Here is a 23,487-nt window from a genome sequence, read left to right as displayed (position 1 = left end):
CTAGATACTTACAGAAAAATAGAAGTACTAGACAGAACCAGGTATTGCATGGTCCTCGGACCCAAGCCTATGGAAAACTAGATACTTACAGAAAAATAGAAGTACTAGACAGAACCAAGGTATTAATAATTAAAAAAAAAAAAAAAAAACCAGCTGTAGGGCACTTCGATTCCTACTATAAATATATATTATATATTTAATAATTTAAAAAAAAAAAAAAAACAACTGGAGAGCACTTGCACTTCCTCGTTTCCTCCTACTAATACTATCATATATATTATATAATATAAAATCCTAGTAATAGTTCTTTTAATATATATTTAAATGTATTATATAATTAATAAAAAAAATTTACAAACTAGCTGTCCATCACTTGGTTTCCTCCTATCATATATAACATCCTATTAGTTCACAATCACACTAATGACAAACCTAACGTGCCGCCTCCCTTTTCCCCTCCCCTCCCAGTTTCTCACACAATCACACTTCACTCCTATTTGAACTCTAACACTCTCTCCCTCTGCTGAGCCACTGCCGTCCATCAGCTATCATCACTGCCTCGGCGGTGGCTCTATCTTTCCTGTGGTAGCTATCTCTTCAGGTTTTAGGTAAAGTTTCTCAATGTTTTCTCTCTCTCACTCACTCTATCTATTTATCTCTCTTACTGTGGTGGATCAATGTTTAGCTTTTGCTTTGTTGATTTCTTAGTTTTCTTTTGGCTGGTTTTTAAATGTTTTTGCATTGTCTCAACCTACAGGTGTATTTCTTACTCTACTATATTTTCTCTTGTCGACTTGTTGTGTCTCTTTCTCTCTATCTTGCTTTGCAGGTTTGTCTCTGTTTAGCCCTCTCCCCATTATTTTTACTATTGTTGTTTAGTCATTAGTGTTGTTTGTCTTTAAGGAGTAACATTATACTAATCTTTGGGTTTTTTAAAAAAAATATATATATTTATATTTATAGATGGCATCTGAAACTTAATGCGGCACAAATGAGGTTCCTGTAGCACCCACTCCCACAAATGAGGCTCCTTAAATGGCGACAACAGACACTAGTGCTGCTGCCTCAAATCTCCCTCCCATAGAAGCAGAAGGTAAAAAAAAACCTAATCAAACATCATATGTATGGGGTCACTTCATCTTATTAGAAGGTGAGAGAGCTGAATGTAAGTATTGTGGTAAAACTTATGTTGCTGGGTCAAAAAATTTTGGCACTACTAACTTAAGAACTCATTTGGAAGCTCGGTGTAAAAAATATCCTTATGGTAAGAATAAGGAGGAGGATAAGACTCAAATGACTTTAAGCCTTCAGACCTAAAAAGAGTGATGATGCGGAGGGTGCTAATAGTAATAGTCTTATTGCTGTAAGCTACAATGAGAGCATGTGTAGGGAAGCACTTGCTAGGATGATTATTGTGGATGAATTGCCATTTAAATTTGTTGAGCATTAAGGGTTTAGGTACTATAGTAATGTGTTGCAGCCTAGGTTCATTGTCCCAACTCGCACTACTGTTGCGAGAGATTGCATAAGAATTTATTCAATAGAGAGGAATAGGTTGAAAATATTTTTGGAAAAATCTGAAAGGATTTCCCTCACCACTGACACTTGGACTTCAATCCAAAATATTAATTACATGTGCCTTACTGCTCATTTCATTGATGATGATTGGCAATATCACAAAAGGATTTTAAATTTTCGTCAAGTCCCTAATCATAAAGGTGAAACCATTGGAAAGGTGGTGGAGTCATTGTTGCTTAGTTGGGGCATTGATAAAATTTTCACCCTCACAGTTGACAATGCAACCTATAACAGTGGGACCGTAACCTACTTGGATAGGATAACTAAAGAGTGGGGTGCTTCTATCTTGGGTGGTGAGTTTGCACATGAGATGTTGTGCACACATTGTGAACCTTATTGTGATGGAAGGTTTGAAAAGCCTTCATAAGTCAATTGTTAAAAGTCCATAATGCAATAAGGTATGTGAGGTCCTCTCCATCTAGGTATGATAAGTTTAAAGCATGTGTGGAAAAAGTAAAGATTGCTAGCAAGGGTTGTGTATGTCTTGATGTTCCAATTCGATGGAACTCAACCTACATGATGCTAGAAAATGCAGAAAAATTTCAAAGGGCATTTGAAAGATTACGTGTTAATGATGCACAATATATTCATTACTTCTTTGATGATGGAAATGGGAAAAAAATATTAGGACCACCTGATTTTGAGGATTGGGATAATGTGAAGGTGTTTGTGAAATTTTTGAAGTTGTTTTATGAAGTTACATTACGATTTTTTGGTTCTCTATATGTCACATCTAATGTATTTTTTCATGAACTTTGTGTGATGAAAATTGAATTGACAAACTTGTGTGAAAGTGAAGATCCTCTTTTGAGTATGATGGCAAAGGATATGCATGAGAAATTTGATAAGTATTGGGGGGACATTGAGAAGCTTAATTTGATGATGTTTGTTGCTATTGTACTAGACCCGAGGTACAAGTTGAGGTTTCTAAATTTTTGGTTTACCAAATGGAATCCAAGAGCAGTGGCAAAGAACATGACAAAAAAGGTGAAAAAGACTTTTGTTCGTATGTATGAGTACTATTGTGACTGTGATGGGTATTCAAACGGGCAAGGTCAAGATGGCTCTTCTTCAAACAATGTTGAGACTAGACCTGTGCAAGATCCCCATGCATTGGTGAAATCTATTTGTAAGATGCATTTGGCAGCAGATAGTTTGGAAAGCAAATTAGAGGTGGAAAGATATTTGGTTGATTGTGTGGAAGAAGATTCTCCAAATTTTTGTATTTTGAATTGGTGGAAGGTGAATTCCTCAAAATATCGACTTCTCTTAAAAGTAGCTCGTGATGTGTTAGCCATTCCTCTCTCTACAGTTGCCTTTGAGTCTGCATGTAGTACTAGGGGTCGTGTGTTGGATCCATTTTGAAGCTCTTTGTTGCCTAACACAGTTGAAATGCTGATTTGTGCTCAGAATTGGTTAAGTGCTACAAATATAATTGATCTTCAAGAATCAATGGAAGAAGTTGAATCCTATGAGGGTCTTGAGTTAGGTAATTTTTCAACTAAGTAATTTTTCAACAAAGTAATTTTTTATGATTGTAATTTTTTAATTATTATATAAGCCTTTTGGGTTTTGAAATTGCACTATATAATTTATTTATTTTTTTGATTTGTCTCAAAGTTTGCATCTCAAAGCACCATAACAATGGAAGAGGAAGATTAGTTGGAAATTGGAATGTTGGATAACTTGGATACTTTGGTTCTTAGTGGGACTAGTATAGAACTCTTTTATAAACTCGGTTTGATATATTTTGTTTATAATCTCAATTTGATATATTTTGTTTATAACTGAGTTAGGAACTTAGGATACTAGTTCTGTATATTTTATTTACTGACTCAATTACATATATTTTGTTTATAACTGAGTCAAGAACTTAAGACACTAGTTCAATAGTTCATATAATTTTTTTTTATCAACTCAGTTAGATATATTTTGTTTATAACTAAATTAGAAACTCATGTATATTTTGTTTATAAATGAATTAGGATAATAATTCATTTATATTTTATTTATCAACTCAGTTAGATACTTAGACATATTTTTGTTTACAACTGAGTTAGAATATTAATTTATATATTAATGTATATTTTGTTTATCAACTTAGATGACAAGTGTGATACATTTTTTTCCTACTCAATTTAATAATAATAGTAATAAAAAAAATGTCCAACTCATGGGTTCAACCCGACCCATGTGAGTTGGGTTGGGTTAAATTTTTTTTTGACCCACCATGGTGAGTTGAGTCAAAAAATCCCCTCAACCTGATCCAACTCGACCCATGCACACCCATATACTTAAAACACATCAACTAAAAGTCTCCACTTTCATGATCAAGACAAATCATCTTAGTTGATGTGTTATAGTCCTCACAGATAAAACGCTCAATTTCATCATCGACTACGAACTACATTTTGAATTTACAAAGAACTTGTGATTTATATCTTCTGTAACTAAATCGCATACAATATCTCAAGGACTATGATAATGTCCAATTAGTTCATTTACAGATAGTCTTATATAATTAAATAATTTAATTATTTACAACATGCCAATAAATTGGATTTTTGGGCATAAACCCTAACACCTTGAACTTGACAACATCCTCGCCCTTCTTGATTTTCATAGAGAGTGCATCTTTTCTTCTTGCAATGAGAAGGAAATCTTTGATGTCGTGGATTTGCTTAGGCTGGGTAATAGAATAGATAATGAAAACACTTTAGCAAAACAATTGACAATGCAATCAAATAAGAAAATGAAGAGTAGGCAACTAAAGAACAATGTAAATGTATATCACTTTGAATTGCATCAAAAAAGGTTAATCAGATAACAAAAGATATGGTACAATATCTTACACCTCTCAAGCATTTTTGTTGTTGTTAATGAGTACGCCTCTCAAGCATTCATTAGAGCAAGATCTACTAGTAAATATCACCATGATCAAGATATAATTTAAATTTTAAAATCAAAGTTCCCTTTCAACTTCAGGATAATTTGAGACTAAAATTATGACTTCTATGGCTCTGTGTAGAGAACACCCTAAGCCCTAAGAAGGAAATTTTGATAATAGTGTAACAATTTCAAATTCAAAATTTAGAATCCAACTGAAATAAGGAAAATTTGAATTGTAGAATAAAAATCACAGCAATAAGAGATAGGTGATGTCTTCTAAATAAAAAACCACAAGTTCAACCTATTAGAATGCTCCACAATGTCTACACCTCAGAATAGGAACAAAAGCTAATGCTATCCAGCAGACATATCTAGAAAGATGTAGTAGATAGTGCTTGAACTTAACTTCAGATGTCCCTCATCAGAAGACTCTACCATACATTTGTGTGAAGGGAAGTTATATATAAGTGTAAAGAAAGGAAGTTTCTAGAGAATGAAAAGAAAAATTCTCAGTTGAATCAATTCTGTAAAATCAAGTGAGTTAATTTACAAGCTTAGTCAATATATATAAATGTACAAACAGAGAAGCAAATGGCGCCAAAACTAACAGCTTTAACAAAAATTCTAATTGCATAACTGCCACTATGACTACACCAATAAGAACATGACAGCTGGAGCTTCTAACTAATTTTACTTCTTTCTTTCACACGTGTTGATCTATCAAACTTGTAGTGTGTTGTTTGCTTCTTTTGCTTATGGTCTTGATTGTCATTTAATGCATCTTGCCATTTAGTGCTTGCATCAGTCTCAACACTCCCCTTCAAGTCATGGACCTTAAGTTTTGTGACTTGAACTGAGGAAGTTGACTTCATTTGTATTGGTGCAAAAATATCCTTCAGGCCTAACTTTTCTGACAGTCTTGCAAAAGATGAGTAACCCAATGCCTTGGTGAATATGTCTACAACTTGTGAATTTGTTGCAATACAAAATGTTTTAATCATGCCCTCCATGATCTTGTCTCTCACCAAATGGCAATCTACTTCAATATGCTTTGTCCTCTCATGGAAGACTGGATTAGTAGCTATCTACAATGCTACTTAATTGTCATAGAATAGCATAGCTGGCCTAAGATGATCAGTCTTCAAATCCTTAAGCAACTGCAAGACCCAAGTACTCAGCTTCAGCTAAAGATCTTGAAACCACCCCTTGCTTCTTTGACCTCCAAGAAATCAAGGATTCACCCAAGTAGACTACATAACTTGTTAGTGATCTCCTAGTGTCAGGGCATCTAGCCCAATTTGCATCACTGAAAGATTTGATATGTAAATCTGAATTGTTAGGAAAGAAGATCCATTTCCTTGGTGAACCTTTAATGTACTAAGGAACCTTGTTAGCTACAAGCAAGTGAGGTTCCCTTGGCTGTGATACAAACTGACTCAACCTATAAATAGCATGCTTTGTCCTCTCATGGAAGACTAGATTAGCACCTATGTACAATATTGCTTGATTGTCACAGAATAGCATAGCTGGCCTAGGATGATCAATCTTCAAATCCTTAAGCAACTACAAGACCTAAGTAATTTCACAAGCTACACTAGTCATTGCCATGTACTCAGCTTCAGCTAAAGATCTTGAAAGCACCCCTTGCTTCTTTGACCTCCAAGAAATCAAGGATTCACCCAAATAGACTACATAACCTGTTAGTGATCTCCTAGTGTCAGGGCATCCTGCCCAATTTGCATCACAGAAAGATTTGATATGTAAATCTGAATTGCTAGGAAAGAAGATCCATTTCCTTGGTGAACCTTTAATGTACTAAGGAACCTTGTTGGTTGTAAGCAAGTGAGTTTCCATTGGCTGTGATACAAACTAACTCAACCTATGAATAGCATAGGTGATGTTAGGTCTTGTCAAAGTCAAACACAATAATCTTCCAATCAGCCTTCTGAATTATGCAGGGTTTGCAAGAGGTTTACCTTCATATTTAGATAACCTCAAGTTTTGCTCCAAAGGAAACTTGAATGGTTTAGAACCAATGAACCCTGTGTCTTTTAAAAACTCTAAGACATACTTCCTTTGGTTTAAACTGATTCCTGCATTAGTTCTAGCCACCTCAAGTCCCTTCAAAATACCTTAAAGATCCAAGATCTTCAAGCCAAACTTAACATCAAGTAACTGCTTCAAATTATCAACACAAGTGGGATTGTTTCCAATAAGCAAGATATCATCCACATACACTAAGAGTATTGTAAAAGAAGAACCTTGTGTATGAGAGAACAAGGAGTAATCAAATCTTGATTGAACAAATCCCATCTGCAGAATTGTAGTAGAAAACTTTTCAAACCATTGCCTAGATGCCTGCTTAAGACCATGAAGGCTTTTATTCAACTTGCAAACTAGATTCTACCCCTTGCTGTGAAAGCTAGGTGGAAGACACATGTAAACATCCTTAAGCAGATCTCCATGAAGAAATGCATTATTTACATCAATCTAATGCAAGAACCACCCTTTCATAGCGGCCAAAGAAAGAACACTTCTGACTGAAACAGATTTAGCAACAAGGGAAAATTTCTCAGAATAATCCAAGCCATGGTGAGTAAAAGCCTTGGCAACTAAACGAGCCTTATACCTCTCAATGGTGCCATTTGCATGATACTTAATTATGTACACCTACTTGCAACCTATAGGTGATTTGCCTAGAGGTAATGGTGTCAAAGTCCAAGTATTATTAAGTTCTAAGGCAGTAATTTCCTTGTCCATAGCATCCCTCCATTTAGAAAATTGAACTGCTTGATTAAAGGAAGAAGGTTCTGATAGGGTTGTAGTGATTGCCATAACAAAGGAATGGAAGGCAGGACCAAGGTAAGAGTAACTCAAATTTTCTGAAACATCAGATGGCGAACTTGAAATCCAAAATCGAGGGATTGAAAAACAAAAAAGGGGAAAACAGAGCTTCAGCAGAAGCAATTTGCTCTGATACCATGTAAAGAAAGGAAGTTTCCAGAGAATGAAAAGAAAACTTCTCAATTGATTTTATTTAGTAAAATCAAGTGAGTTAATTTACAAACTTAGTCAATACATATACATGTACAAACAGAGAAGCAAATGGCGCCAAAACTAACAGCTCTAACAAAATTCTAACTGCATAACTGCCACTATGACTACACTAATCAGAACATGACAGTTGGAGCTTCTAACTGATTTTACTTCTTTCTTTCACACGTGCTGATCTATCAGACTTGTAGTGTGTTGTTTGCTTCTTTTGCTTATGGTCTTGATTGTCGATTAATCCATCTTACCATTTAGTGATTGCATCAGTCTCAACAATAAGAAAGGAAAACCTCTATGTGTCACTCATTAAGATTCTTTTTACGTTACAAGCACCTATCTACATCTATCCAACAAAACAGTACAAGGAAATAGAATTGATCAGTCAAAGGATGATAAAAAGAAAGTACAAGGCAACAAGAGAAAACACATGTGATGCACCACTTCCCTCTTTGTCTCGTGCTTGTAACCACACCACACAAAAGAAGAGCCCCATTGACCAACAATAAAAGACAATGCCCTATCCTAGGAAGCCAACCCTTGTTCATACATCAATAAGTATCCACCAACATATGCCTGCCTAAAAAAATTTAAAACATCCATAAAATTTTCCTATAAAACTTTGCTCATTCTTGAACACATTGAATTACAATTTCAGCCTAAAAATGCTAGATTGCTAGCTAATTCACAACCTCGAGACAATCACAGCTTTCGCAGAGGCTTTCACTTTCACACCTCACATTTTCGTTGATCACAAACACTCTTGTCAAGCAATCAAGGTATTCAGATTACCCCAAGTGAAAATTTTACCATAAACAATTTCTAGACTTTTAATTTGTTAAGTTTATCTTGCTTATATCTAGACTAAAATTTTTTTCCTAAAGATATTTTTGGAGCAACTAAAAATTTTCTGAATTTTGAATCATGATTTTTGTTGTTAAATTTATGAACTTTGAAAATTGACTTCTGATCTATATCAATCCTACCAAAATTTAACATTTAATCCAATTTTTTTTATCAATATGATTTTTATTTTAATTGAAAGAAAAATTAATGGGTCTGAATCTCAAACTCAAAATAAGCATAATAAAGCTTCCAATAAAAACAAACCAAAACAATAACTACCAACCCCAACCAATACCCATTCTTTCATTTTCCACACTTCAAATCACAAATCAAAAAAAAAGAAAAAAAAGAAAGAATATATCAAACCAAAAACAATATGATAACAGAAACATCATACGAGACAGAACAAAAGATGAAGTAGAAGCATACCATGTTGCTGTGAAGTTGAGAGGCTCAACTTCAAACCCTATCTCGGAGATGTTGAGGCAAATAAAGACGCAAAGATGGGCTAAGCTGGGCTATCAGTTCCTCTGAGAGCGTAGACTGGCCCAAGCGTTATGGTTGGGTTGGGTTGGTGGGCTGAGCTCAATCTGATACATGGGTTAGTGGGCCTCATTAAATTATTCTAGTATTAGGGTCTGTTTGTTAACACTTTTATACCAAAATACTTAAGGAAGATAAAATTTGAACCACAAATATAAAGCACCACAAAATATTATGAAACTCATCAAACATTAGGAACACTTTTTCTTTTTACATAAGTTGACAATTCACATCCATAAATTGTTTCTTGCGGCCTAAAAGTAAAACCAAACATTTAGTTAGGAATTAAAATAGATATCAATTTTGCTAAAAAGGATTAAACTAAGGCTGTGTTTGGTTCGATGTAAATTAAATTTCGAGTGTAAAATGAATACAGGAGAAAATATTTTCGGGAAAGGAAAATATTTTCAAGTGTTTGGTTGCATTTGAAAAAATGTTTTGGAAAATATTTTCTAGTGTTTGGTTGTGTTGCTGAAAATGCTCTAGAAAACCCATTTTTATCATGTTTCTCACATTTTCTTAGGATCCAAACATATATTATTACAGAGAATCAAAATATATAAACAATCAAAGAAACAAAAATCAAAACAAAAAAATCAAAATCCCAAGACCAATCATGAGAGAGGGACTTAAGTGTCAGAAAGAGAGAGATCGGCGCGGTTAGTGGGGGTTTGAGAAATAGGTTTATGGAATGGGTTTGTCGGAGTGGTGGGTTTGACGAATGGGTTTGGGGAATGGGTTTTCTGGGTTTCAGGGATAGGTTTCTGGGTTTGAGGAATGGGTTTTCAGGAGGGGACGACGCCTTGTGGTTTGGGCATTGCTCAACGAACGAGCTTGGTCTTGGGTGGGTCGAGGACGAGATCAGTTTTGAGTGGATCGGTCTTGGGTGGTGACGATCTAGATGGCGGTGCCGCTGAGCTTCTAGTGGCGACTATGGGTGCAATCTCGCCGGTGCTGGGTGCGACTCGCCAGTGCTTTTGGTGCGATCTCCTTGCTGTTTCTCTCTCTCTCTCTCTCTCTCTCTCTCTCTCTCTCTCTCTCTCTTCTATTTTCCTGGGGTGTAATTCATTTGAAGGTAAAATAAAACCTGAAATGGTTTTACACCCTTCAAGCCTTGTTTTACAGTCAACCCAGAAAACCAATTCCATTTGACCCAATTTTCTATACCTGCCAAACACACACGCTGGTGTAAAAGCATTTTCGAAAATGGTTTGAAGCCAAAACAAACGGAACCTAAATCTCAATTTTAACTGTCTCACATTGTCTAGATTATACTATATACTTTTTGGAGCTCTAAGATAACCTAGGTTATACTATACTTACTAAAATAAAAATAGAGTAACCATATTTTATATCATTTTTTATTTATAAGAAAATCTCACTAAAAAAAAAAAACCCAAAAGGCTAAAAAAAAAAAACCCAAAAGTCTGAAAAAAAAAAATTAAAAAAAAGTGAAGGTATAAATTAAAATTTTTGTTTGTTTTCATTGGGATGATATAGGATAGAATATTAGGGTTAACTTTTATCTTTAGTTAATTTGTTATATTTCTATGTAACACACATAGATTAAAAAAAGGTGTAAATTTAAGTAAAAAGTTTTATGTACAGTACATTACATTCTCCAATTAAATTCAAATATTTGGTTGCATTGACCAATAAAACATAAATTATTTAATTTTTTTCAAAAAACAAAAATTAAAACAATCAAGTATTTCAATTCAATTTAGGAACCTACTATGTATTGCATTTAAGGTGTTGTACCTAAGTTTTATCTATAAAACATACATTGATGTGTGAAAAAGACATTAAGGCCAAATATTGTCGTCTTAGAAAGAAATACCTTCTAAAAATAATGGTTTGTTTTAGTTGCATCTCAAATCTCAATCGCAAAATCATATGATCAATGTAGAGATCTAGTCCTTTGCTCATTTGTTAGGATTCAAGCTTCAAAGTTATAAATAATGGGCAATAGGAGTGAGGCTAAAGTTTTAGAAGGTCAAGTCATCTAAAAGCTTTAACATTTGACAATGATATTATCTTATATTGGATTGATTTGTGCTAACAAACTGATGTCTTCCTAAATGACCTCCCTTATGATATCATTTTCAAGGATCCAAATATGCTTCCATGTTTTTTAGGGTTTTGCTATGAAATTCAATTGCTTTTGGTTACTATCGACCTTTTAATTCTAAATTTGATTTCAAAGCTTGTCTTTAATCAAGTTTTCTAAAAATTTAGCATTTAGAGGGTGTTTTGTACGGGCGTTTAAATAACAATTTTCAATGTTTAAACACTGAAACACGTATTTTCGCAACACTTTTTAACCCATACGTATTTCCACAACACTTAAACAATGATACTAAAAATCTCTAACCAAACAGGACCCTAACTACTGTCTACTATAGACACAAAATGTAGGCCCTAAGTTATACATACTTATGAGCATAGACACAAAAAAGGAAGATGGCTCAACTTGTGACCTTATAGATGGAGCCTGCTAATAATTGAACCTAAAAAATTGCCAAGCTTAACATATGATTTGATGTCAACTCCAACCAACCATTAGCACTGACTCTTAGCGGTTTTTTTCCCTTCACTTTATGCTGATTCTATGCAACTCAACGTGTTGACTGAAAAGTTTATCATTTATTTTCCCTTTTTCTTTTTGGGTTATCTAGCACTAAACCACCACATTGTCAATTTTTTTTTGAAATGAAGATATATGATTCAAAGGAGCGACTTAAATCTGCCAAGAATTATGACTCCCACTACTAAATTAATATTTTCAACATCTCTTAAATTTAGTACATGTTGCTACTCTTAAGTCTTAACAATGTAATTATCGTTAACTCCTAAACTCTTAATTGTTCAAATTTCTTATCTACTCTTAATCAGTTTATCTTACATATCCCCTTTTCAAATTAAATTGCTATTGTTCTCTTATTCATTCACATTGCTAGGAAGTATGAACTTCCAAATCTGCTTATGTCATGTCCCCTTTTACAATAGTAAACTCGTTGTATATAGCTTTCCTCTTTTTCGAATTCAAATAAATAACAGATGATAAAATATTAGAGATGATGTACTTTAATGTTCCAACTCCACTAGAGGCATTGGTGGTAGACGGAATATCAAGCTAATAGCACCAATCGACAAAACAGTGCTGACGAAGTGACTAGAGGTTGATCTAAACACTGATGAGAGTATCTAAGTTGTTGGACAATCGAGAAACAGAGAGATAGGGAGATCATGTTACAATCGTGTCTCAGCCATGTCCAAAATAATATATACATCATCATCACACGCGCAAAGATGAGAGTATCTAAGTTGTTGGACAATTGAGAAATAGAGAGATAGGGAGATCATGTTACAATCGTGTCTCATCCATGTCCAAAATAATATATACATCATCATCACACATGCTTTGCGCGTGTGATAAGGCTCACTTTGTTTTTTTATTTATTTTTTGGTTTAGTGTTTTAATTTTTCATTCATCTCAATTTAGGGTGTCATATTTCCAATCACAAAATAGATTACCTAATTTTTACTGATGTTCAAAGGTTAGCAATTACGCAATTATTGAATTAAAAATTTGAAATTAACTTGAGTGATAAATCTAATCAAAGTAGCAATAGCATAATCAAGAAAGCAGTTTCCATAGTGTTAAATAATTAAACAGTATAATCGTTGATGGACAACAAGGGTGTAGTTCTTGTGCCTTCTAATTAATCTAATAATGACATTCAAATGAGAAAAAAATTGGCAATTACCCTTTTTGAGCAAAAAAAGCAGCATTTTGCCCTCTTTCCCAAACTAATTAGGGAAATGCCCCTCTTTTTGTAACTCGATAATAAGACGGGCGAGTTATATAAATAACTCGATTATTATATAATCAAGTTAGCTTCAGCTTTGTGCCATGCTGGCAAAGCAGATGTGGCCTTTTACAATTAAAAAAATGGTTGTTTATAAACGTCTCACAACGCCATTTGCTTTACATTTTCAAAACCAACGTCTCACAACGCCTGTTTACTCTTTGCCTGTTCGTGCTCCCTCGCTCTCTGCCATTACTCTCTATGTACACTCTCCCTCGCTCTTTGCGATCACGTTTCCTCACTCTCCCCCCACCCTTCATCAGTCTCCCTCACCCTTTTCGATCAGTCGCCGTTATCGGTATTGTGGTGCTTTGCCGTACCTTTTTCGAACCCTCACTGTACCCTTTTCGAACCCTCACCGTACCCGCTGCCGTTGATTACAGGTACGTTGCTTTGCCGTTGATGATTGTTTTGTTTGTGCTGCATTTGTTTTGTGGGAAATGGATGATTATCAGAGGGGGATCTCGCATTACCAAAATCTTCAATTTTTTTTCATTTGTTTTATGGGTATGACTCAGGTTCAGATTTTGCCTAGGGGAAGAAAAAATGATAATAAATGCAAGTTAAATTTTTTAGTATTTGAAAATGGTTTGTTTGTTTGAAAAAGTTCTGTTTGATATTGCCAACTGTGGAAGGAGCAAAATAGCTGTATTTTTAAAGATACAAACTGATTAAAGACTTGGTTGGAATCATTATTGATTAGAACTTTGGTTGATTGGTCTCGTGCCTGGGGTGCTTACAAATAGCAACGGCTGTTCTAGATTTCCCATAATCACTTGGTTTTGTGCATAATTTTTTTAGGTTATGGTGTGCTTATCATCATGAACATGAAGGAACCTGTTCTATCAATAAAATTTATTTATTAATATATGAAAGTCTAGTTTATATAAATATTTTCCATTTCTGCGATAGGTGTGGACATTGAACTTCATGTTGATATCGTTTCTTGATTTCATTTATTGTAGAATTTCTATTTGTTGCAAACAGTATGAGTGTATGCATTGACATTGAAAATAGAGAATATATTGCTACTTTCATTAGAGTTCAAGCCATGGCATGAATTTCATGATTTCCATTTTCTGAAGTTTCTTATATTAATCTATGCACTGACATTGAAAATATATACTAAATGCACATCAAAGATTGTAACTTTTGTTTTATGATTATTAATATTCAATTGTTTTATGATTATCAGAGGGGGATTAATCTATATTTGTCTTTCATTCTCTCTAAGAATGTGTGAGTTATAATATGTTGACTGTTACTTCAATCTATCTTTGTTTTTTCATTTGTTTTATGTTGACTGTGAATCATATACTTTTTATCTTGTTGTTAAATGTTGGTTCTCAAATCTTCCATCATTCATTTGAATCTTAAACCAAATGATAAAATCTCTTTTAAAATAGGAAGACAATTTGGTGAGAAGATGTCTCAATGACTTTACTTTTTTTTGGTACCCTTTTGTTTGGTACCTTTTTGTTAGTTTCTGTTAATGCTAATTGAATTGCTTTTGTATTAATTCACTAGTGTGCTCTCCCACAAATTAGGATTAATCTTTCAAGTATGCTTTCTTTATTGCTAAAACCAAACAATTTTCATGCTTTCTTTAGTGTTTTGGAATTCTGTACCAACTTGTATATGTTCCTTTTATGGAGAGAGAGAGAGAGAGAGAGAGAGAGAGGCATAGAAGGATATTTTGGAATGCCAAGAGTTGTCCATGTAGAGTCCTTTTTGTAATTTGTAGTTTATACTAGAAACTTATAGTTTGTACAAAATCCAGTGAAGTATACACATCCTGTATACTTCACTGGATTTTGTTATACTTGGTTTTTATTTGATGAAATTTAAGCCTCATGGTCTAATGTAGAATTCTGACTATTGCTTATAGCTAATACTGGACCTAGGTATAGTTTGGAGTCTGATAGAGTCATACTCATATAAATGGATCTAGAACCAAATCCTAAAATTAATTGACCAAGCAGGAAATTGAGTAGAATTAACTCCTAAAATGTTGATAATAGACCTAAGAAGTAGGGAAATGGGCTGACTGAGTTATGGTATGCTTACATATCTAGTGAGTAGAAATGTAGAATAATTAGTATAGTTTTCTAGATATGAAGTTGAGAATTTGAGACCAAATGACCTGTAGCTGTAGGGATCTTAGTGGTCCATTGCTCAGCTGTTGAACAGCTAGGTATCAATCAAGTTTCTAGCACATTAATTAGTCATTTTTTTTTTGTTTTTTTTTACTTCAATTACAGATAATAGAAAAAAAAAAGTGTTTTTATGTAAAATTATGGCAAGTTCTTATTTATTTAAGCTTTAATTTGATTGCTTTTGGGTTGCATGTTAAGTGGGGGCAAGAAGTGATGTTGACAATCCTGTTGGGATCATAATATGTCTTACTGTATTCATAATTTTATTTTGTATTAATTGTGGTTTACTTTTCAGATAATTTCTAACAATCTATTTGCTGCCATGTCAGATATGCAGGCACTAGATAGAGTGCAGCCTAGTCCCAATGAGCTGACCCAGTTGACCTAGCAGCCGGATCATCGGTCAACTCCACTTTGAAGGCACGCTACCGATGAGATATGTAGTTGTATTATTAATACACGTCTGTTTTATAATTACCTCATGTGCACTACCTAACACAATGCTCGTCCATGTGCAGGTGGTGCCTGGCATCATAAAGGTTCGACGCTGTAAATGTGCATTGCTGCAGGGTGGGCTAGACCCGCGTATCATGCAATATATAGATACAGCAGGTTTGACCGGGTTATTCAAGGTCCCTGATATGGAGGTCGACCATGCCTTGATCACGGCATTGGTAGAGTGGTGGCGTTCAGAGATGCACACATTCCACTTACCCCATAGAGAAATGGGTATCACCCTGCAAGATATAGAGGTGATGCTGGGGATTTCGATGGATGAGTTGCCTATCACTGAGAGGACAGACCAGCAATGGAACTTGGTGTGCCGGGATTTGTTGGGCCATGAACCTCCACCTGTGATACCAAACTCAAACAAGTCTACCCTTACTGGGGTGAGGATAAAATACAAGTGGCTTGATGAACAGTTTGCCGCTCCTCCAACTACGAACACTGGTGACGAAGTTCTGCAGCAACATGCCCATTACCACCTACTTGTACGGATGGGGGCCCTGTTGTTCATGGACAAGTCGGTGGACCGGGTCTCACTGTTGCCTCTACAGTTCTTCAACTCAATCAGCGGTGCGAGACAGTACAGCTGGGGTAGTGCAGCATTGGCCTGGCTCTACAGGCATCTTTGTCATGCATCGAAGAAGGATGCAATGCAGATTGGAGGAGCACTCTTTTTGGTGCAGCTATGGGCCTATTCAAGGTTCCCATGAATATGCCCTATTACAAGGCTGCCTCTCCTGCCAATGCACTCAGGGCCCCTTACCATTAGGTACGTTCATTGAATTCTCGTTATTCAAGCTAAGTGTCTCTTACGAATAATTATTTATGTGTAATAGTATATTATATTTTATTTGTCTCTTTGATATAATTAAAAATATGTCAAACTAACAAACAAAAGAAACTTATCAATGCAACGTATATGGATGTGAAATATAAAGCAAAGTTTGTTAAATGTAAAGTAAAGTTCAGTAATGAGCGTTTGTCGAAACCTCATGTTTGGTAGGTGGAGCGGGCCAAAGAGCACCGCAGAGCATGCCACACACGTCCTTGCTGCGTATCAGACATTGCTGGCTACATTACAGGCAGAGCAGGTATTCGGTTAATTTACTAACTCAATTTGAGGTTTTTATTTTCGTTTCCCTCAATTGCATGACCACGTTTTTATTTTTATTTTTGTTTGAATTCTTGGATTGTTGTAGGAATAAGTTGATTTATGAATATTGGTTCCTTTCTAGGTTGGTTATGCTTTATTGAAGCCTTCTGGTTTACTTAGGATCTATGCTTGGTATTGATGTTTCGTTAGATTAATTTGAATCATGGTGCTAATTGTCATATGGTGATTCAAGGCTCTTATCCCCGATTAAGGAGTTGTATTGATGAAAGATAATGCTGTAGTGTTATGTTAAGAAGCTTAATACTTTAGATTAATGTTTACTAGTCGCTAACCTGTGCTATGCTATTAAATATGAGTCAGAAGATTATTCTAATCACGCACACAATCTTCTCTTTTTCTTCCCCAATTTTCATACACTGCCAACTCTGTCTTAGGCTTGAACTCAATATAAGTTTGTTTAGTTTTGTGTTATGTAGGATTAAATGTGTTTTGTTTCCTATGTTGGGGCTCCTTTCGTTTCCTACAGTAGCAACACTTGATTGATGCACCCATAATGCTGGAAATTATGAAGGTCAGAATTGAAAGCCAACAAGTATATTAAAAACAATTAGACCTATTAGTGGTAATTTGAGCTCTAGTAGAATAACCTACTACTAATTTCACGAAATTGAATCCTAGAAGACATTTTTCTAAACCTACAAATAAGTTTACAAAAAAAATAAAATAAAATAGGGAGCACAATAAAGGAAAAAACAAAAAACAAAAAAACAAAAACAAAAGAATTTCAAAATTCAAAGGAAAAGTTTTGTGTACCTAGCATATGTTTATGTTGTCTTTCCCACATTGGCTCCTGTGATTGCACATCCTTGATCTCACTCTAAGTTGAAAGCCCCAAGCGTTCCTAACCAAAAATAATATATATTTTTTACGAAATATTCAATAAAATTTTTAACAAAATTTGAGTACAACCACCAATCCAAAAGAAGGTTCAAGTTTTGTACTTTTCTTGGCAGTAAAATAGATAATTACATGGTTAGATTCAGTATAAGAGATGTTGTCACAGCAATGATGTACCAAAAGCTCATTCTTGCATTATGTTTCAAGTCATTCAAAGTTCAGTGCTAACTTAAACCAATTACAACAAAACTGAAACCTCACCATAAAACCATAACAGAACCAACCAAAAAAAAAAAAAAACTGGAAACCTTAGTCTTTGATGGAGTCGCTTGGTTTGAAGGATATGCATATGAACATGGGGCTGAAATTGGAATGTGGATCTCGGTCAACCTAGATCTTTTACTATTTGTTAGGTCACAATCTGAATGACCCCTTGTGATTAACCCTAATTAATTAATTAATTAGCCAAGTTATTAATTAATCAATTTAACATGCAAATACGTGGAAGCACAAACAAATCACCAAATACTAATTATGCAGCGGAAAAATAAATGACACGGTGATTTGTTTACGAATGGGGAAAACCCTAACGGCAAAAACCCCACCGGGTGATTTTCAGGTCCCCACTCCCGAAACTCCACTATTATCAAATCAAGCGGTTACAAGAAAGGAATCCCAAGTACCTTACCAACCTACAGTTGAACCCTTACCCCAATACCCAATTGGACTTGATCTGTAGTGACATAAAAATAAATGACACAGTGATTTGTTTACGAATGGGGAAAACCCTAACGGCAAAAACCCCACCGGGTGATTTTCAGGTCACCACTCCCGAAACTCCACTATTATCAAATCAAGCGGTTACAAGAAAGGAATCCCAAGTACCTTACCAACCTACAGTTGAACCCTTACCCCAATACCCAATTGGACTTGATCTGTAGTGACAGTCTCCACCTTTGATGCACGGCTCCCAAGTATGTGACTAACCAATGCGCGGATCCAAGTACGCGACTTCAGAACACCAACTTGAGGAAGAAAGGTTAGCTGCAAAGTTCTTCAGTTCATCCACGTGATGAATAGCAGGAAGATGCTTGGTCACAAAACCCTATGGTGCAAATACACAGCAACTTCTTGATGGAAGATGAACTAGGTCAAGAACCTTGTCTGTTGAGCACAATTTGCATAAACAGAGATTGCTCAATGATAATACAACTTGTGTCCTCCAAAACTGCTCTTAAAATAATCCTTTTATATGTTTAGGGTTAGAAGAAAAGAAAGCCCTAAAGCATATTCACGGATCCCAAGAAAATCAGATTGGAATTCTGACTTTTTAATTCTCGACAGATAGCAGGTGTCGAGGTAGCTATCGAGAGGTGTCGAGCTTTAAAAATCCTACACTTCAACTTGCTTTTTCTTGGACAGACTTGATGACTTCAACACTTGAGCTTGAAACATTGTTTCTTGAAGTATTCAAAACACCTAGAACTACCCAATTACAAGCAGAGTGCGTTTTGTCAAAGGATTAGCCAATATACATAACTAAGTGACATATGTCCTTAAACAAGTTAAAACATATATGTCCTAACACTATTTTCTGTAGATCAATGCTAGTCATTGTTTTAATTACTTGTTGACTTCATTTTGTTAATATTTTGAACACAATGTTGTTGTTATTTTACGAATAGAAGCAAGAAATTCCATGCTTTCCATATTACATATCACAAACATAATCTTAAATTAGTATGATGTCTCATGTTGGGCTCCCTGCCTGCGTATTGCACTGCCGAGCAGCATATTTGGAGGGCCGATGTGCCATTGATCTACTTTTGGATAGTGGAGGGGCATCATCCTAAGCGGGTCTTCTATCAATTTGGGATGAAGCAACCAGTTCCACTTGCCGTGGATACGTCGACTGTCCTTCACAAAATATCCCTCCAGGGTAAATGGGAGAAGAATTGGGAGACGGAACATGATGTCTATATTCAGCAATGGGCCAACCAAGGGCGTGAAGTTCACGTTTCCCCTCTCCTGGACGGTGATGATAGTACCTTGTTTAGTACATGCAATGGTACAATCGCAGCATAAGGCAGTACATAACACTAGAGTCTGCGTACTGGGAACTCATGGTGAGGCAACAATTCCTTCCCCTTTGTTGAAACCATTGTTCGATTAAATATCATTAGCAAGTTTATCATGCATGCAAAACTCCACAATAATTATTGTCGTTACATCTCTATGGAGTTTATCTTTCATTATATTTTAAACTCAAAAAATATTGTCTACATGGAGTTTATCTTTATGGAGTTTTATCTTTCATTATATTCTACATCTCTATGGAGTTTATCTTTCATTATATTTTAAGTTCTTCATAAATAAGTGAATTTGTCTTGATACAATTTGTTTTCGTGAGGAATGGTTAATCGGCAATGGGTTAGGTAGACCACACCTTTGTTCATATAATTACATTCAAATTTTAAAAAGGGTGGGTTGGGTTTTATTCTTTTTTTATATTTCTAATTTATTTGTTTTTGGTTGCTTGTAATTTCAAATGGACGGTGCAACTCTTTTTAGTAGTGATATTTAGATATTTCATGATAGTTTACGGTCACACTAGTTAGCCTTACCTCTAGGACTGAAAGCTATCTAGTGTGATATGATAGATATTACCTGTATAATGCATAACTGTTTTATGGTTGTTCTCAATTTAAGGACTACAATTTCTCATGAAACACTGTAAAATTGTGATTGGTTACCTTGGAGGTTTTTGTTTTGGTATTTTCATAATTTTCTGGTGCTGTAGAATCTGTCAAAAATAAATATAATTTTGAATGTTCTTTTTGATGTTGTTTTGGTATAAAAGCATAAGAAACATTTCACTACTAAGCCTAATTGTTTTATTATGCACAGTTGAGTGAAAGTTGTCATTTATACTCTTTTATTTGTAAAATAATGAAAATCTTATTTTTCCCTCACCTTTGCTTTGGAGCCAAACTCAAAGGTGCTACTTTTATGTTCTAAATTTAAGATCATATGCTCCTGTTAATACGGTTTACAAAGCGTTACCTTAGGTGGATAGGTAGGTTGTTCTGTATCTTGATATACCTGGTCCTTGGACACTGTTTTTAGTCTAGCTTAGATTAAACCTACTGCAATAGTATGTTTTACATGAAAAATATTTTTTAAGACTTGATAATTTCTACAAATGCTTTGGAAACATCAGAGAAAGCTGGTTGACTGACCACTCTAGTGCACTATTACCTTATATATTTCTCCTTGACTTGCCAAGCATGGCCCAATATTTTTAATCAATTGCCACACGTGTAAGATTCTTTATAGGGTACTCTTCATTTGCACCATTGCCTCATGCTTAAATTAATGACATACTCTTGACTAAAGGACCAAAAATAGGACACAGACATAATGGGCCTTTCCATTCCTTGCTCCCCCCCCCCCTGCCTTAATATGATTTTAAACCTCTTGTATTTTCTCTCTATTGAGGAAAAATTTAGCTTCCCTATCTTAGATTTTAGGGATTAGGAAGTGAACATGCATGTAGAGTATGGAGAATGATGAAGAAAGTAGCAAAGATCCTGGATACTGTTGTTTGTCCAATCTTCTTACTTGGGTGCTTTTTACATATGATGCAAATTGGTTGAGGGAGAAGAAAATATTTTCATATTCTATGTTGTTTTCTCTTTCCTAGTGGAATTAGGATTGAATAATGATGCAGATTGGACCCTCACCCACTATATGCTCTCAATAAGATAGCAATTAATTTACTGACTTGCATTATCTAAAAGATTGTTACCACGCAAAAGTCTACTACTTCTGTAAGTGTCTGAGAGGTGATCAGTAAACATTCTTTCCTCCAAATTTGGAAAGGCCGATACTTGGCTCAAACCCACAACACATGGCTTGGACAGAAGGCGCATTTTTTTTGATAAGTAGAGATTTATATTTAGCAATAAGAATTTAAATAAATAAATTAAAAAAAAAAAACCGTAGACTTCATTTCACCACCAAGCTATAGAAATACTATTCAAAATTCACTACTCAAACCTAATCCTGTAGCCTCTTTTTAAAAAGGTTCAAGAGTTCATTGAGTGAAAATTGCAGTCCTTAAAATCCTCAACAACATGAAAGTCCAATTTCAAATTTTCAAATATGACATCAAGTATATCAAATAAGTAACATTTGAGTCCAATTTTAATTTTTTACTTTTTTTCTTTTGATTTTGGAACATATTTATCCATGTTTTGCATCATACCTGTGTTCTTGCTTTTATGACACCCTTGTTTTGTAGGTTCAGACAATGCTGAGGTCTCTATAGAGGTGTGACGAAGGTTCTGACATACACAATGACCTTAAGCTGACACTAGAATATTTTGATGAGTTGGACCGACTTAAATTGGCAAATGCGCTCGTAGAAGCCTTCGACATTTGTACACTGGTCTCAGGTCGCGACAGGCAAAGTGGTGGGTCTCAAGGGGGTAGACGTTGTGGAGGTGGTCGAGCTAGTTGTGACTGTACGACCTAGCCGGATCCCATCTCCGACGAAGGGGATGACTTTGGTGCAGAAGAGTCATGGCTTGGCACTAATTGGGTACTGTCTGACGAAGGCGGCAGGACATCGCGATGCACGCCTGATGCTGGTACTGGGCCATCCCACACTGCCAGTCATGAGGGCACTTTTCCAGCCCAAACTACATCCCGTGGTGCTAGCATAGACTATGAGGACCCTCCCCGTATGTCGCCCCCAATTTTCAGTGGATCTGCCCATGATGGTGAATGCATATTTGTCCCCACACCAAGCATGCCCACCCCACCTCTAGTGCATGTAAGCCCACTATGGAAACTTAATCTCCAACCCTTCACGAAGAGGCTGTACAAATTGAGCAAATACCGGTTGAGGACATTGAGCTAGTGGAGGGTTTGCGGAGATCGTGACTGTTGGGTTTTTGTATCTCATACAAAAAACACACGCAGCGGAAGCAACAAAACACGGATCTACTTCAATCATGAAAGATAAACATGTAACCATGAATTCTAGAATCAAAGAATAGAAAGCGTACCTTTGGTGCAGTGAATTTCAAAACCAAACTTGAGAATACCTTCAATCTTCATCTCAATTCCACATGGTGCCCAAGATGTGTGGTCTCTCAATCAGTCTTTTGTACATAGATTCCCAAAGAAAAATCCTTCTCCTTCTCCTTGTGGAGAAAAACTGATTTCTTTTTCTTTTCATCTTACGTACATTAAAACCATTCACATAGTTTCTTTATTTAATAACACTTATTAAATAATGACTGATTCCTAATTGGGTTATCCTTTTGAGCCTACCTAATTGGGCTTTAGTTTGTGGCTTGAGATGGGACCAAAGGGACCAATAAGACGCTAGCTCCAATGGGCCTTGGGCTTTTCCGTCAACTCTTGACAAGTCCAAAGTTACCATTAATTATATTCAATACCACTATAAGAATATAATTGCACTCCAGGCCTTATCTATAAATTATTTCCCAAGACTTTATTATACATTCAACCCCTTCATTAAAATATTCGTAGTAATACAAAGTCATTAATATTGACTGCCACTTTGAAGGTTACTACATCTTAATCCTTGAGTACCCGGTTTAATCCTTTATGTTATTCATCATATATTTATGAAATCCAATTCCATAAATATATACTTTAGTAACTCTTTACTAAAGTGGTTGGGCCCAACACTCTGAATAACCAAACCCATTAAACTTATCTCAAGAGAATATTTTATATCTCCGTTAAGAGATTATGAATTCCATCTTGAGAATACATGTCCCATCAACACTTAATGCGGCTGCCCAACATACTGAGGTTTTGACCATAACTTATAGATCTCACTCCTGATATATCAAAGCAACCTACATCTCATGATCAGGTCCATTATTCTCTCAGGATTTAGAGTTGATGTAAATAGAAGTCGTGAGCTTTATTATTCATTTGACAGTTATTAGGAGAATAATAAATCTCACAGCGGTCCAGTTCAATATGTCTTAACTCT

General features: G+C 35.3%; 1 protein-coding gene and 1 long non-coding RNA gene across 2 annotated transcripts; one reads left to right on the top strand and one right to left on the bottom strand.

The window, feature by feature from the left end:
* Nucleotides 1-1,633: 1,633 nt before the first annotated feature.
* On the top strand, nt 1,634-2,943 carry LOC112033425 (zinc finger BED domain-containing protein RICESLEEPER 1-like). Its single transcript, XM_024066197.1, has 2 exons — nt 1,634-1,926; nt 2,001-2,943. The coding sequence occupies exons 1-2, from the start codon at nt 1,634-1,636 to the stop codon at nt 2,941-2,943; spliced, it is 1,236 nt and encodes a 411-aa protein (XP_023921965.1).
* A 1,044-nt stretch (nt 2,944-3,987) lies between these two features.
* LOC112033434 (uncharacterized) lies at nt 3,988-8,977 on the bottom strand. The gene is made up of 2 exons (XR_002885224.2): nt 8,791-8,977; nt 3,988-4,264 (listed from the first exon to the last, which is right to left on the bottom strand). It is a non-coding gene; the product is annotated as an uncharacterized LOC112033434 (long non-coding RNA).
* Nucleotides 8,978-23,487: the final 14,510 nt, after the last annotated feature.

Source organism: Quercus suber, unplaced genomic scaffold, assembly GCF_002906115.3.
Source record: "Quercus suber isolate HL8 unplaced genomic scaffold, Cork oak 2.0 scaffold_788, whole genome shotgun sequence".
Lineage (NCBI taxonomy): Eukaryota > Viridiplantae > Streptophyta > Magnoliopsida > Fagales > Fagaceae > Quercus > Quercus suber.
This window is presented reverse-complemented; position numbering and strand designations above follow the sequence as displayed.